Below are 17,028 nucleotides of genomic sequence, written 5' to 3'. Positions count from 1 at the left end.
CCCATTAAATGGGGAATGATTGACCAGGCAGTGATAGCTTGGAAAGGATATGAAGAATCAGAGCAGCTCAGAAAATGAAAGGAAGTCAGCAGCATGGATATCCATATGAATTAACAGGAGTGGCACGTGTGAGACAGCAGAAGTAATGCTCTGATTTCACTTGGCATTCCTTGGGCTTTTAATGGTACAGATATCTGGGTCTGGGCATCATCCTTGAGGAGAAATGCAGAGTGGAAAAACACCACTTGGGCAGCACCAACAAACCCCGACAGGCATATTGAATTTATGGAACTGATTATCAGCAATTTACCTCTCCAGACTCGATGATCCTGATGGATCCCTCCCAAATCAGCATATTCTGGGGTGCTAGGGTGGGGGGAGCTGCCAGGCAGTTCCTTGTTCTGCTGCTGTTAAGTGAGTGCATCCTGCTGCCCCTCCAGAGCTGGCTACATTAATTAATCAAATGAATACTATTTTACAGTAAAAGCAATAAAAGCACCAATAGCCATTGTGCCCTCTAAGATCTAGAGCAGATATAATGTACCAGCAATGCCCAAGGGGTAGACACAAGCCAGGGTAGACACAAGCCAGGGTAACACAACTGCTGAGGTGAAATCTATTCACAGAGCAAATGGTTTGCACACTGTGTGGATTGGATCCCATCAGAGCCACCTCCCTGGAGCTCAAGAACAGCATCAAACACCCTCGTTTTGGGACTAAAATGACACCATTTATCCACTAAATCATGAAGCATTCTGGGGGCAGGAAGAACAAGGGGCTTCCAGTCCAGCTGTGTTCATTTAAGGACAAGTCCAGCTCTGGGTGACTCTTCTCAGTGATTCCCTTTCTGTTGAACACACCAAGACAAAATGCACCCGTACCCCCCTCCCAAAAAACAAAAAGGATGCTACATCCACATTCATAAAGTTTATCAGCTTACAGACTCCAGAACAGGTATATCATTCATTGTTTTGCACCGGTAAGCAGAGTAGTATACAAAAGCATGCAAAATGCGTTATGGTACAGAAAGAACCTGTAAAATTCAAGAAACTGGCAAGCATCAAAACCATTCCTATTTTCCTAGGAAGAGGATTCCTGAGTTGTGTATGTTGGCATTTTCAAAGACCCTGTACTTGGGTGAAGCACACAGAAAAAGACATGGCAGGGACGTAACAAAACAGGGGCAAAAATATTATCTAACACAGATACTCAGAGGCAAGAAATGATCGTGGGGTGAAATTACAGTACGTGGTGGGCTACTTTATTTTGTTGAAAAGTACATCTTTGACTGGATTCAACATAGTAATAAGATGAAAAGAGGTCCACTGGTGAGGGAGGAAAAAAAGCAAAAGTTTGGAAATACTTGACACAACTAAAATAAATGACAGCGTTTTTCAATATCCCGTAGGCAGGCTGTAGAAGATGTTTCCCAGTATCCATGGAGAAAGTAAAGTCTTTGACTGATGTAAGTCAGTTTTGCACAAATGCTGGTCTGCTTGGTTAAAACCTGCACTGCTTGTTTATTTTAATAGATAATATAGGTAATATCTAGCTTTCACTCCAGACCCATGCTTTAACACTCAGAACTTATCCATAGTTAATTACAATTTTATCACACTAATCAAATAAATTTACTTTGTCCTCCAAGCAATCACCTCAGTATTTCAGTATGTAAAAAATACTTTCATTATGTTTATTATAAAAATATAAATGTTTCCACTACAAATCATTTTACATTAGTAAGAGGCCATCTACAATTGCACAATATATAATCTAAATGAGTAAGTAATGCTTTTGAAATACAAGTTAAAGTAAATACATATTGCCAATCAAATCACATCTATACATTGCTTATTGGATGCTAAGTTACAGCACAAAAACTAGATTATGTTAACAGAAATAAATAAAATGGAAACTATATCGAAAGGTACAAAACCCAATAATATGGCGTGTCTTTTTATGGGCAGTTTGCGTTTCGCTTGATGTCCATAACCTGTACAGGCAGATGGCCACACGACCTCTATTTCTCTACTCCACACTGAAGAATTGTACACTGCTATGTTTACATATGTACAGGGGGACAGGGAGTACAGGATGCTTGCAACAGAGGCCACTTACAGTACAAATCAACTTCTGACAGGGAGGGAAAACCAAACAGGTTTTTAAATCTCTCCTAACAGCAAAGAAAAGCAAAAAAAACCGAGCTGCTGCTTTTTTTTTTTTTTCCCCCTCGGTGAGATTAAATATTTTACGCTGAGCATGCCTGAACAGTGGGCAAGGAACACGACAGGACACATGGCAGGAGGAAATTGAGGGTGGATGGTGCAAAGTTTTCAAGTGCCTGAAACTCTTAAGAATTGGGTCTGTGTCTCCAGAAGGATTTCCCCGAGGTCAGGCCCCAACCCCAGCAGCAGAATGAAGCTGAGGAGAAAGGTCACAAAAAGCTGTCCCCACAAAGAAAGTGTTTGCCACTGGATTTTGGTGGCTTAAATTCACTAACAGTGTCTGATCTAGAGCAATCTCAACCCGAAGAAAAGAAAGGTTTTGAATGTACTATGCAACACAGAACACAGCTTTTCTATCCAGTGTGCTGCATTTCATGACAGACTGGGGCAGATAAGGGGAAGTGTTCTTTACAGCTTAAGTGCTTTATTTTGCCTTTTTTTTTTTTTTTTTTTTTTTTTTTTTTTTTGGTAATTTCAGTTTTAAAACCTATTCACTTCTCTTTCAGAAAGAATTACTGTTATGCTGTGAGTGTGTTTCAAATCCAGTCCTTACAGCCTGCTCACTACCAGCGCTCATGAAAAAGCCTCTAACTCTGCTTCTCTTTAGCAATGAGCGATAAATGTCGTGCCTGGACATTTCTTAAGTCCTGCATTCATGCAGAACAATTTCAGCCCCACAAACCCTAGAAACAGATTCTTTCCTCACTTATATGCCAAGCAGCTTCAAAACCCAAGCCAACAGAAAAAAGCACAACTGGTTACCTGCTTTTGCATGCACAGAGAAAACACAGCGTGCCATTTTTTCATCTGCCTCTCACACAGTCTTGGATTTCTAGGGATTCATCAGAATCAGGTCTGGATTCCAAAATGTCAAGCTGGGAAGCAGGATGGTTTCCCCTGCTGTCTGTGTGCCTAGCATCGCATCTAGAGTGTGAAGAAGCACAAGTGGCTCATACTGTTTTAAACCGTGCATTTTCAGAGCAGAGTCATGTCTGCTCAGAACTGGGATGGATGTGCTGCAGAGCAAAAACTTAGGGGTTGGGAAGCTCTTTTTAAGATGCTGAAAATGGTGGGGGATCCTCAAAATCCACCTTCCAGTCTCCTTTTTCCAGGGAGATGTGAATGCTCTCCTAGACTTGGGCTGCCTTCTGCTGTCTTTCAAGGAATGGACACTCACAGAAGCTGTGCCTAAAAATTCAGGTCCCCTCCAGGATGGCAGTGCCTCTACAGGGGCGTTTCTAGCTCAGGCATATGTAAATTTCAACACCAAAGCCTCACCTCACAGCTTCAATCATCCTTTTAAGCAAGGGTCACTTCCCAGGGAAGTCAAAAAAGCATCACCAGTTAGAGCAGGATGCACCAACCCTGGCTCCCTTTTATATTTTCTTAGCAGATCTCTCACCTGAACACCACCCAGGAATAAGGCTCCTCATTGTGCCAGGAAAGCAGCCTTGGGGAAGGAAATGGGATGTGCTATTTGGGGCAGATACTGATCAAAACATCAATGCACACACCACTGTCAAAACCCCAGCCTGGTTGAAAATACCACTCACAGCAAATGGAAGAAATCTCACTTCCAAAAAAAGCCCAGATGCTGTTCGTAATGTCAGTGCTGCAAAAAAGACCACCTTTCTTTCCTCCTGTGTTTCATGCACGATGCTATGAGTGTAAAATCATCTAGTAGCTAACCCTCAGAGAGTTTCTCAGATTGAACTAATGAAGTTTGGATAACATTTGGCACTTGGCAATAATACAGCCAGGTTAAGGTATTTAAGCATAAATATAAACAATAATGAAAAAAACAAAAACAAAAACAACAAACCCACAAAAACCAAATCAAGAAAATAAATAAGCCTTGTAAAAATTAAGACTTGTTTCTATTTAAATGAACACAGTTAGGGAAGCTAACATAATGGTGAAAATCTTTTGTCAACTACTTCAAAGTCACTACAAATTTTATTTCTGTTCCTTCCTGAAGCTGAAATAGCATGTTACAATGACATTATAGTAAATATGGCCAGACAGCTTGTGAGGTATAGTCCTCTATTTTCCTTGCTTTTAAAGAAATAAAATACCTGTTACAGATCTCTTCTGTATAAAAATACTGTGAGTCTTTCTTTCTTCTTGTTTGCTGTATAGATCAAATACACAGCTTTTATGTCCATTTTTTTTTTCTGTTTTTCAGTCACAATATTCAAATGGCTCTAGGTTTTAGTAACACTGGTTTTTACTTGGAAGGATTTTTTCACGTATTTTTTTTTTTCTTTTGATATTTGCTATCTGCATTAACAGTCAGTCAAGAGCACCCACCTTTTAGGATTAACAGATAGAAAACAAGTTTGCTCCTATTTTTAAGGCATTTATACTCAGTATTTGAGTGTCCTGTGGGTTTGAAATCTCAACCATTGTGTTTCCAAAGCCGTTGCAAAGAACTCCTTTAAGTTCTGCCATTTATCAGCCATCACTTTTGACCAGCGATGCAACTTTTCTCCTTTTCTTTTTTCCTGTCCTGAGCAACATCGTTTTGGTACCTTACACAGGAACAGGGCTGTTCTTTGTATGGGTTTCTAGAGCTTTGATACTGCTGACAATCTTCTTCTGAGGGCCCACCACCGTAACACCAACTTTCTTCATGTCACTGGAAAAGAAGAGAAGGTGTGTGGGTGAGGACAGCGAGTTTCATAGCACTGATCTCAGCAAACAGCAGTGGACTTGTCCCTCTCACATTGCTGCACTGCAGGAGCCTCCAGGTACAGGGACATTGCTAAAACACAAGCCCTGGTGCAAAAAAACCACTGAGAGCAACTGTCTGAAAACACAAGGGGGCTGCAAAAATTAGACTGAAAGCTCATTTAGCCACATGGTGATGGCTTGCCTGGAAGAAAAGGCAATGAAACTGTTCTCCAGTGAGGCAAGCACTGGGGTTTGGGGGCAAGGGGGCCACTGCTGGATCAGCTGAGCCTCTCTAACCCTACCAAATCCGGTCGCTTTTCCTGGGCATGCTGACACATCACTGCTCTCTGAATGGTGCACTGAGCTGAAGGAGGCCATGGCCAAGCTTCCAGTGTCTCCTCTTTTCCGTCCAGGATCTCCGGTCTCATTGTTCCTTGTGCAACACCAAACTGGTTTAACACCTTTGAAGGGCTAATTAACCAGGGGCTCACAGGAAATTGGGCATTCCTAGAGGATTTCTGTACTGTCCCCAAAGGGCAATTGTTACAAAAAGCCATTAGCACCCTTTTTTATAGACGCAATAATACACTAATTAACGGTATTGATGTGTTTAATTGTTGGTAGCACAGCTGCTGCATACCTCTCCATAACTTGTAGTGCATCCAGCCAGCCCAACTGGGAATTAAGGTCTCCCTTGGCATTAAATTTTTAACTGTACTTGATGCCTTTTCAGGTGCAGAAAGAACATTACCCTACTCTTACTTGTCACTAGAACAAAGATGGATTGCATTTAGAATGTCATAAACTTGCCATTTGCTCACTTCCAAGCACAGCAGGAGGGAGTTCAGCCTCTGAGTCATTATTAGCATGGAGGAGGAAAACAGCTACAAACAATGTGCACCCTCACCTGGTTAGGTGGAATATGGGATGGGCAATAAAGGGAAAGATTGGCAACGTGCCAGCTGTAGCGAAACTCCCATATAAAACACAGAATTTAAAGAACCAACAGAGAAACTTCAGTGAGAGGAAGTGAGGCTAGTGTACCAGATGATGCATGGTGCTACTGTATTGGAAGAAATTGGGTATTTTCTTGTATTTAGTGAGAAAGAGCTGTGGGACCATGGCCTTCACACTGTCACCAGACAGAGATTTCCTTCATGGCTATTTCAACCGCAACAAATAATTCCCATTTGCCTCTTGAAACATAAGAAAATTTTAGCTAAGAATTGGAAACGCCGTAAAAAAGTGCTACTTCTATGCTTTTGTTTGAACTTGTAGCTATGGTGAAAACCCAGAGCAGGTTGTAACTTACTCTGTGGAAATCTTGGCTATGGTGTCACAGGAGCTGTACTCCACCCCTGTGAAAATGTCCTTGCACTGCCCTGTCCGAAAACCATTGAGCCAATCACCCGTGCTGCGGAAGGCTGAAATGTCAACGTTGCTTTGGTCCAGGAGGAGGTTGGATGGCCTGAAACAAAAGAACAATGCAATGAAATTTAGGGAACGGGGAGAAATATGGATTTGCTTTTCATCTAAACCTAGCAGTGGCAGGAGCATCCAGGCTGGATGTGGCTTTGCTGTTCGTCTGTGGGAGTTCTCAGCCGCTGAGGCCACCGCGGGACTGGTGCCGGCAGCTCTGACAAATGCTGTGGAATCCTCCTGCTGAAGAGCACCCATGCCCCTGTTTAAATCACCGCAGCATTCACAAAGTGGATTGCTACCTCACATTTTAACGTGCAAAGACTAAATTAGGTTATATTTATGTTAATTACCCAGTCCCAAACATCACACAGACAATGCACGTTCCAGGCTCCAAGCTGAGTGTGTTGGTAGAATTTGGTCATATCAAATGTTCAGAATATTGTGGCCTGCTAACAAATCCTAAATGTTGCTACCAAGGCAGAAGCTTCAGCAATAAGCAAAGTACCTTATTTTTATTGTTTTATTGCAGGCTTAAAGCCAAGTGTGTGCTTAGCTGTGCTGCGCCTGAGACTGAACTAGAGAATGTTCAAAGCAGCTCTCTCTGCAACTTCACAGTCTATTTTCTGCCCCATAATTCTTTTTCTCTCTAGTAACCAGCACAGGAGTCTGACTACTGCTGCTGAGCCCATTTGAAGTGACTTTTGTCACTGAAAGCAGTGAAAATGAGAGGTGGCTGGACTGACAGCATAATTTAAAGGCAGTGATTACACAGTGTAACAGGCAGGTGCCAGCTACTGGAACTGGAGAACTGATCTGGGTTGTGAAACACTCTCTTCACTCCAAACCCAACTAAACTCTGCTCATCACTGGAACAACAGTAAATAAGAGGAGATTTTAAAGGCAGCAAGAGAATCACTTATTTAAACATAGTGGTTTTAACCTCAGAAAAAGCCTAGAAAATCCAAATCCTTTTCAATTTCAATATGTCTCAGATTTCATCAAAATCAGCAGCAGTGCAACAGCACATCCTTGCAGAACACCTGACCTGCCCTGGAATCAGGAGATACCGCATCAATTACATAACATTAGTTACATCAAGACTTCTGCTTTTCACTTTTGAAGAAAAGAAAAATTATTTTTTTGGAATTGGCCACATCTCAAACAGCTGCTTTAACTTCTGATGTTTTCCCGATTGTTATCAATCAGGCTCATAAAGTTAATACAGCATTTTTTTTCCCCTTCTGGCAATGCAGGGCATAATTAAAATGCTTGAAAATCTCACAGACATAATCAGTTTTCACCAGGTCCCAGAGCCTGGCTACGTTCCCTCCAGAGCCCAGCCAGGACTGTGATCAGTGACACCAACTCTGGACTTCACATGCTGGGAACAGCCACCCACAGAAAGAAAAGCAACAGAGGACACCAGAAACCTGCTCTGTCCTCAAAACAGCAGCTCACTTCATGTACTGTTGTCATGGTCAACCCAAATCTCAGACGCCTACGTGATACCCAGCTCTAGAGGCTCCGTTTGACAATCAGGCTCAAGATAGATTTAATCAGTAGCTGTAAGGCCGGGATTTCCCTGACTACTGTTTGTCCCGTGAAGAGCCAATGGGTTTTATTTATAGTTTTCTGGGTATAGTGTCTGGAATCCCAAGATATTAATTAAGAATATTTATGAACTGTTCTTAGTGATAAAGCACAGAAATTTTTTTGGATTTTTTTTCCCAGCCTAGTATGCCTTTTTAACTTAAGCCTAATAAAACAAGGTCTGACTCAAGAATCACTAATGAAAAAAAAAGTATAAACAAGTTGAAATAGAACAGGTCTCTAGGATTAGGAATTAGACTGGCCCAAAAGAGCCTTTATGCTTATTACTTGGATCAAAGTATCATCTTGACAAAAAAATATGACCTAATTTCAATGCGAGTGACCTCAGAGTAACCAGCACTGTAAAGTATCATTTTTCTTCTTGCAGGCTTCCAAACAAAAAATTAGTTACTTTCCTCCTCAGAGAGGACATCTGGACTGTTTATCAATGGGCAGGAATTCGCCTCGCTGCGAAGAGCCCGCGACGTCTCCTCGCGCGCTCCGGGGGAAAGCTGGGCTTGCAGAGCATCTGCACAGCCTGGCAGGTTTTCTCCCCCTGACCCAGCCCCTAGACAGAAGGGCTGAGCACGAAATTTATGGTCTGGGTGATGTGCGCCATGAGCTCACACTTTAGCAGACAAATTAGAGGGGCTGCAGTCCGTGCAGCTGTAAACGACGTCCTGCAGGGCTCCACCTGATCCTTTACAGCTTTTCATAAATCAGTACCTACCACTTTCAGAAGAGAGCCATTAAAAAGAAATCATGGAAATTACATGTTTGCTCAGGGGAAGTGAAAGAGAACATTTCTCTCCATCTTTTCTTCCCCCCCCCCCCCCCCCCCCTTTTTTTTTCTTTTTCTTTTTTTAACTCTTTTTGCTTTGTTGCTTTCATTAACTATGATACACTCTCCTCATATCATCTTCTGACAGTCACTGCAAGATCTTCTATCCTGTTCACTCAGACTGTTGTGTTTACTACACCTACAAAGTTGTATTTACTGACATGTGGTGCTCTGAAAAAAAAGAAAACAACACAGCAAGACTCAGTTTGGAGAGACAAACTGAACAGTGAGATGCCAGTGACAAAACATCCTGTGGCTGGAAGCTTTCTCTGGATGTGTCTATTGATTTAACAGTTGGAATTAACCTTTGAGCCTTCTCAGTGAGGAGAACTATGGTGTACTGTCATTAGCACAGCTTTTTGTCATAACACAGGGAAATTTTTGCTGCACTAACAAGAAAAAACACAGAAAACATCATTAGAACCCTTCTCAATACAGCACGAAAATATCATCTCTGGTTGGCTGCTCTCTGGGGAGGAAAAAAAGGCAAACTAACCTGTAAAATCCAGGAACTGAGACAAAGAAAATGAAAATGTCCTGCCACTTCTTCTGCAAATACACAGAGGAGCTGTGCACACACAGTCCCAGACTTTGTATTGTAGGAGCCTCTCTCTTTCCATCCATTCCCCCAAACAGCACAACCAGCCTTCAGTTTTATAAATCTAGACTTTCCTTTCCACAGTCCATTTCTTTTAAAGAGGAAAGCTTTTATTTTAAAAAACACCCCCAAAACATAAAGCAATTTCCTGTGGCAAATTTTAGGTAATTAAAAGCTGATTTTGTAAAGTGAAATTGCTCCCTATGAGCCTGGTTGGAACACAAATCCTATGGGCTTTATGATTATGGGGAGCTGAAGCACAGCTCTAACAAGAATTTTATTTCAAGAGAAAAATAGCCCCAAAACCAACAGGTGGCACAGAAAGCAAATTTCTGGTTTATCTTCTCCAGCAATCAGAGTCATATGCATGCATGTGTGTCGACAGGAAACTAGTAAATAAATGACATGCCAAGGTGAAGCAGAGCTATTCTGTTTACTTGATTATCCCCGGACCTCAAAGATAAAAATCTTTGGAGTTCCAACTCTTCATGCCCATTTTTAACATGCTCTTAGCAGAACTTGTAATTTAGTCCCTAAAGTACAATCCACCTCTTAGAGAGGGCACATTTGCTTTTCCCAAGGGCCTTCATGTGTTGTTTTCATACTCTCCAAATAAGCATGTTGTGGGCTGCTCCTTGGAGTGAAAGGAGAGCTGGAGAAATGAAGAGGAGCAACACAAATAACCAAAGGGAAGAAAAGTGCAGTTGAGGCTGCAAAAATGGTACACCACTCTAAAAGTCAATATACCTTGTTTTCTAGCTCCATTGTTGGCAAAAAAAAAAAAAACAAACCAAACCAAAACAAAAAAAAAACCCCACAAAAAACAACAACAACAACCCAACTTACCACAGCTTCCACTAGGATAATAAGCAAATAAAATTTCAACTGCCCCAAAGGTCAATCCTTCCCTACTCCTTTAGCTGCACTTCAGAACATGATTTTCAACATGCTTCTATTTTTCAGCATCTTGGTGGGATAACAAATCACATGCCTGGGTGTGTCAATGCTCCTTCATTTACTTTTCCCCGACACCAAACCACTAAAGGCAAAAAAACCCCCAGCACGTTGCTGATTTTTTTTTTTTTCCCCCTCATAACACAGCTTAATCAGTGCTTTTAAGGCACATGGCCATTTCCTGGGATGTGTAGCTGCCTGACAGGCCCTCAGTGCCAACCACTCATTGTTGTTAGGACAGTCTGTGAGCTCCTCAGAACAGGAAGAGAAAAATGCTCCATAAAGCTCTTAAAATGCTTAAAATCTACCATTTGCTGTGGAGAGCTTCCCTTTGTAGTTCACTTTTGGCTGCACTGTTGTTGCCTATAATCAAAAGAGGAAAACCCCTTGCATCAGTGTTAGAATAGTAAAGTGAAAAGCAGACCTTTACATGGAAGCTTCCAGGTGTCCCAGTGGTGATGGGCACACCCAGAATAAAATTTCTGAGATTGTATAAGGTTAATTAATCAGGATATTTAACAGATACATCCAATAACCCACCCCTGGGTCAACCCCTTGGAGTTGGTCCAAGGGGTTCTCTGCCCCACTTCTTATTGGAGGTCCCCTACTTGGAATAAAGATTATTTATTAATCTAGAAAACGGTTCAGGGATGTGTTTAGAAGGTCAGCTTATTGCTCCAAAATCTAGGGGGAAAGGGCAGGAAAAGCACCGGAGCTATGGTCATACATTAGCAATCATCTACCAAGCTACAAAATATGAGAAATACATTAAAAGGCTTGGGCATCACTGTGAATTTCTACTTTTGTCCTTTCAGCATTTCCAGTGTGGAATTGCCACCGGCTCCACGAGCTGAGAGCAGCAGAACAAAACCCCCTCAGAAATCTCAATAAACAGCGAAACCTCCCCTCCCCATCAGGCCACTCGCTGCATTTCTACTTAATTTATATTAATAAATTAATATTTAATTTATTTTAATTCACTAGTTAAATGATTAATTTAATATTTAATTTGGCTGGGCCTGCTGTAAATTCCTGCCTGAGTTTCCCTGAGTGGAGGCGAATCAGAGGTGTGGAAGTGCCAGTAGATGTTTTACTGTCCCTGTTAACAGCCAGCCCCAGCTCACTTCCACCTACTCCCTTTGGAGGGACAACGGCCCAGTCGTGCCTGCCCCAGGCTCAATAATATTGTCTGCTGGGAAAATCAGGTGAAAACATGGCTTTTGTGTCTCTGGCTGAATGAAGTTCCTAAAAACCTCTTCAGTCTAACCCCTGCACAATCCAAACTATGCTTAGACACCGAGGAGTAGGATTTACTGTATTCCATTTTGTGATTTGTAGTTAAGTTTTTTTCCCCCTCCTGTCCATAAATTCACTATTTTATGTTTAGCAGGCTTCAGAGAGAGAGCTGGAATTTTAAGTTTACATTACTTGAATTCTTTTAGGGCGAACAGTCTGGGTTTAGGACGGGAATTATGTTCTTGCTGGATTTTAAAGGAAGCTTAAAATCCACACAGAAACTTGCTCTACACAGCATTTGGCCAAACTCAAACCCCGTCGTTAAGACCCTGACAACATCCAAGGAAAACTGAAATCTCCTCCTCTCTTCCATCCTGGAAGTTCCTAACAGGGAGAAGCAAACAAACAATACTGCAGCAGGTCAGCAATGTATGTCAAGCGTCTGAAGCCTTCTGACCCAAATGGCAAAAAAGAAAGGGACTTCTCAACAAAGTGTTCCGCCAACCTAAACAGCAATTTCATCGCAAATATTTTTGTAAAAAACAGGGCTTGAATTATGCTGCAGAAAGGAGCAAGTCTGATTTTTTTTTATTTGCCCTGTTCACTCTTCTTTGTGAGGAGCAAACATCAAATTTTAAATTGTATGCACTGACCCTGGATGTCACCAATGAGAGCAGCACAATGAGAGAAAACAAAGCTAAACATGTTTAGCAGTGAACCCTTTCAAACAATTACTCACAAAGAACAGCTCTTCCAAAGACTGCTCAAGGAAGTTACCCAAGCCGGGGTAACTCAGACAACACACCAAATTTAAGCAAATCAAGGTAGGGCTGCAAACAACTTGCTAGCAGGTAAAAGAATGCGTCAGGAATTAATTCTTCATACGCGTTTTTTCATCAGGAAGAATAACTGACCCTCACCCCCTAAATTTTCCGGGCTACATGAGAAGAATTTCAGCTATGACTTTTCTGAAATAGCCTGAATTCTTAGGTGTTCTTCTCCCCTTCCTTGCAATACAGTTAATTCATCTTCTCCTGAATATGCGCTTGCAGTATAGAAAAACAACAACAGCAATACCTGACACTGATTTGATGCTACCAAAAGCAAACACAGAAACAGGTTGAGATATTTGGTGCAGATTCCGTGTCAGCTTTGCAACCAATCAGAGGCCTGGGAGAAATTCAGACTTTCTAAAAGTCATATGTTGGAATTAGAAACAAATTTCAATTTTTTTTCAAATGAGGGCTGTGCATTGACTCAGCTATTCCCATTTCACAGGCTCGTGAAGACTAAATTACTTTAGTCCCCCCTACATCAAGGATGTGAACACACACAGCAAATTTGGGAAAGCTGCCACAACGTTTAAGCTGCCTGAATCCTGTGTCACAACCTCATACTTCAAGATCACGCTATACTATGACAGCTTTGGGACACATAAATAAATGCTTTAAATATATTAAATGACACACTATGTTTTAAATATGCTTTTTCAAATGGCCATGTAAGATTCATATACATAAAAAGGTAAATATTGTAAATATATATTGTAAATATATAAAAATGTACTATATGTGTATATATATGTAAATATAAATACATAAATATATATAGATATATAAATTCAGAATCAGAAATTTAAATAAGAAAAAAATTATCATAAATATAAATCAATGAAAAAAGTGAAACAGATAAAAAAAAAAAATCATGAGTCCATTTCAGATTTGTAGTGTACACAAAGTACTTCCAGTTGCATGACTCAAGTTACATCTTTTTCCCCACACAAATGAAACAACAGCTAAAGAGCCATTTCAGCCTCACCAACTTGCTTGCAGGTGGGTGAAGTGATTCTGACTCCCCAAGCCGAGAAAAGTTTCCATCTGCTTTGTATCTGTATGAAATGTGAAGTAATACACAGTGGACTGAAAAAAAAATAAGCTCAAGAGGAAAAATAATGAAATTGATCAAAACTGGAAGAACGATGAACTCACTTCCACCCTAAAGATTTCCAAACAACCTAAGGACTCTGTTAGAAAAATGAACATTGTGTTCAGAAAACAGGAAAGAACAGCGAGACATAAATCAAATAAAAATATCATGAGACTGTGCTTTAGAAAACCACATGGCTTGCACTGAGTTCTGTTCCTACAGCGCTGCTTAACTCCAGGCGGCCTAGGGGACACAAAAACCCCATGTGTCCAGAACCAGTGCAGGCCTTATTAGCAAAAGCTCAAGGTGGTCACCTGATTAAAAAGTGAATTTTGACAGGTAAGAAAGAAATCAGCCCTGCTCTGTACTTTACAAGGAATTGAAATGGAATTTTCATGTGAATCTGAGATGAAACACAACACCAGGAAAAGTATTATGAAACGTTTGCTGTGCTGAGGCTACAAAACCCTTTTGTTGGTGCGAGGTTCAAAGGCACGTAGAACGATCTGCAAAGCGATGATCAATAAGGATAAAAACATCCCCTTGGGTCTCAAGAAATTATTAGATACCATGGAGTGGCCTGAGGGGATAGAAAACTTTAAAGGAAAGAGAGAATGGAAGGCTTTGACTCCTCTTCTGTGAGGTGTTAGTGTAAAACGTGCCTGGGCTGTGGCCTGGAATCAGATGTTCAGCCAAGCACATCCTTCAGGGGAGGCCAGTTAACAGCAACCAGCACCCAGAGGACAGGGATATCCTACGCACCTCCAGAAATAAGTTTTTCAAATAGGATACAACAGTGCTGTGACTATTTTAAACAAACATCAGCCCTAAAATCTGTAAGAGGAGACAGGTTTTGCATCCGCAGCAGACGTCGTCGGGTTAAACGTTTTTCCCTGACCGAGTGTATTCGGAACACCTACGAGCATATGGTGGGCATCAAGCTCTAACATTCCTCCAGTAGCACCACAGACACAGCTAAAAGAGAGCTGGGACCTCCATAACCTAGATTAATTGCTTATTATGGGTAGGAGGAGAGGCGGTGTGGGAGCGCTGCCGCCTCAAATAACAACTGAGAGCAGCCACTTGAGCCAAAGGAATCCCCGGAGCCCTGGGGCAGAGTCCCTGAGCGCTTTCCTCTGCAGTGATGTCTGTCCCTCTCTGGCTGCTGACAGCAGAGGAGCACTAGCAGGGATCCCAGAGTGTCCCCTTCTCCAGGAGCTGCCCTGACCCAGAGCCCCTCAGTACCAGTTACATATTCCTGCACTCCAGGCTGGGGCAAGGCCCCACCCCGTTTTGCCTCACTTGTCATTTTTCCATCTCATTTTTCTCTGCCAGTCTGTCAAAAAGCGATGCTGAACCTCCAGGCTCACTCCCTGGCCGCCAGTGCCTCTCTGCAGGACACCACGGGGGTGAGGAGCTGGCTGCAGATTTCCAGCCGTGTCTAAGCTTTGAGATTAGTCTGCTTTGACAATGGTTACATGGAACCAGCACCCCTCACTTGTCTTTATACGTGGTTGTGCTGAAGGACAGCCTGAGGAGGAAGGACAAGGTGAGATGGAGAGATCACGGATCACAAATTCCCTGAACTTGCAAGAAGCTCCTCCATAGAGGGAAGGGATTGGGCTGGGACCACACAGTGCCCTGCCTGACACCAGGGAGTGGGTGAGGAGCTGCAGGAAGGGAGAGACTGCGCTGCCTAGGAACCTGCAGGGATGTGGCAGTGGAAGAGTAATTAGGAAGGAAGGAAGGAAGGAAGGAAGGAAGGAAGGAAGGAAGGAAGGAAGGAAGGAAGGAAGGAAGGAAGGAAGGAAGGAAGGAAGGAAGGAAGGAAGGAAGGAAGGAAGGAAGGAAGGAATAAAATCACCTTTGGCGCTGCCCTCCTCAGAAACACACTCCGTATCAAAGCCAGAGCAGCAGCAGGAGGAGCATTTCACTGAGGGCTCACCTAAAGCAGCTGTGAGAAGTTCCCTACCATGCAGGCAGCCTCCTTCCTTCCCTCCTTGCCTCCCCACGAGCAGAGAGCGTGGCACTGTGGTAGGGTGGGCAGCCTCTGCCACCCTCTGTGCCACTAAAGCACAGAATGGAAGAGGAGCGAAGAGAGCACAAGAGAGAGAGACAGAAGGGAACATATCCTGCTCTGGGGCTCCTGCAGAGCAGTAGGTGGAAAAGGTGCTCAGACTGAATTTGGTCCCTATTAGAGGGTATCACCTTCTACTGGCTATGAACAAGTAACTGGAAATTATGGTTCCACACTGTTTTCACCTCTGCTGCACTTCAATTCTGTAACTGGAAGGACCACAAACAGGGAGCGTTTTGCTTCTATTTGGAATGAAAAACATGCAGCCCTGGTTTCTGCAATCAAGTCTCCAAACCCAGACAAGATGGTTATGATTTCCAACTCCCCTAGTCATCAGATGGCTGCAACATATCCCTAGAAAATAATTCCTTGCCCCAATCATTTGCCACACAGTGATGCAAGGTATTTGGAAGAAATGTACTTGACTGAGAAAATGGTGTTTAAACAGATTGTTGTTTTTCCCAAAAGGATGTTGTGGTGTTTTTGTTTGTTTGGTTGTTTTTTTCTGTCACTTCCTAGAAATAATTGCTTCTGTAAGCATGCTGGTTTCTCATGTGTTAAAGACCCACCAAGCAAAATTATTGAAACATAATTTTGTGAGAGCCATGTTCTCTCAATATGTAAATTTAAAAGCAGAGCACATTAGTATGACTGCCTTCCTCCTGCCACCTCTTCTTTCTTTTTCCCCCCTCTGGCATGTCAGCAGGAGGTAATTAGTGGTCAGTCTCTAGCTCAGGATGCAGCACAAAGCTGGGGCCAGGAAGAAGGAGGCAAGGTCCGTGGCAGTCACACAGCAGGCTGCAGGATCAATGCAGCTCTTTCCACTGCCTTTGCTCCATTTCCCTCAGCCTTCCCATTCAATTGCTGTGGTGGGAAGCGTACTGCATCACAAGGAGAGGTCTGACAGGGAGGTTTTCTGTGTTCCCCTTTGAAACTTGCCTCGTGTCAGGCTCTGGTCTCTTGCCCAGTGAAACGCAGAACACCCTCGAGGGCCTGGGTCTGAAGCAGCAGAGGAGCAGAGTGCTCTTCCCCCTGACCCTGCCTGCTTTGCTGACAGAGGATTTGGCACTACCATTCATGCTAGAAATAATTTTACATCTTTTACACTCCTTCGGTAAGAGTATGACATCTTGTGCATTGTATAAAACAATTCTCTTTAACCCTACTTAGCTAAAGCTCTTCTTTCACCACATCCTCATTACGCCCCTAGGTGTCAACACACTCTTCAGTTGCTCTCTCTCAATTAGATAATTCTTATCTCCTCTTAGTGATGATGTTCCAGAGCGTGTTGAAAACCCAGGATTAAAAATGAATGTTTTTAATGCAATTAGGAACATTGCACAGGTTGAAAATTAATTCCTGCTTAACACATTGATCTAAGAAGGAGTGTAAGTGCATTTTTAGGTCTGTGAGCACTACTGAAAAAAAAAAATAAATATATATATATATATTCATATGATTAAAGTTAAATGACTTGTCAGAGAAG

General features: G+C 42.3%; 1 protein-coding gene across 2 annotated transcripts in view; it reads right to left on the bottom strand.

The window, feature by feature from the left end:
- Window positions 1-950: 950 nt before the first annotated feature.
- Window positions 951-17,028, bottom strand: part of EPHA3 (EPH receptor A3) — a 177,079-nt gene continuing 161,001 nt past the window's right edge. For both annotated transcript variants that reach the window (XM_040054900.2, XM_040054901.1), the window contains 2 exons: window positions 6,211-6,366; window positions 951-4,863 (listed from right to left, as the gene is read on the bottom strand). In XM_040054900.2, coding sequence (XP_039910834.1) covers window positions 4,758-4,863; window positions 6,211-6,366 — 262 coding nt within the window. In that variant the 3' untranslated portion in view covers window positions 951-4,757. The remainder of the gene's footprint in view (window positions 4,864-6,210; window positions 6,367-17,028) is intronic.

The sequence above is a fragment of the Hirundo rustica genome, chromosome 2, assembly GCF_015227805.2.
Source record: "Hirundo rustica isolate bHirRus1 chromosome 2, bHirRus1.pri.v3, whole genome shotgun sequence".
NCBI lineage: Eukaryota > Metazoa > Chordata > Aves > Passeriformes > Hirundinidae > Hirundo > Hirundo rustica.
This window is presented reverse-complemented; position numbering and strand designations above follow the sequence as displayed.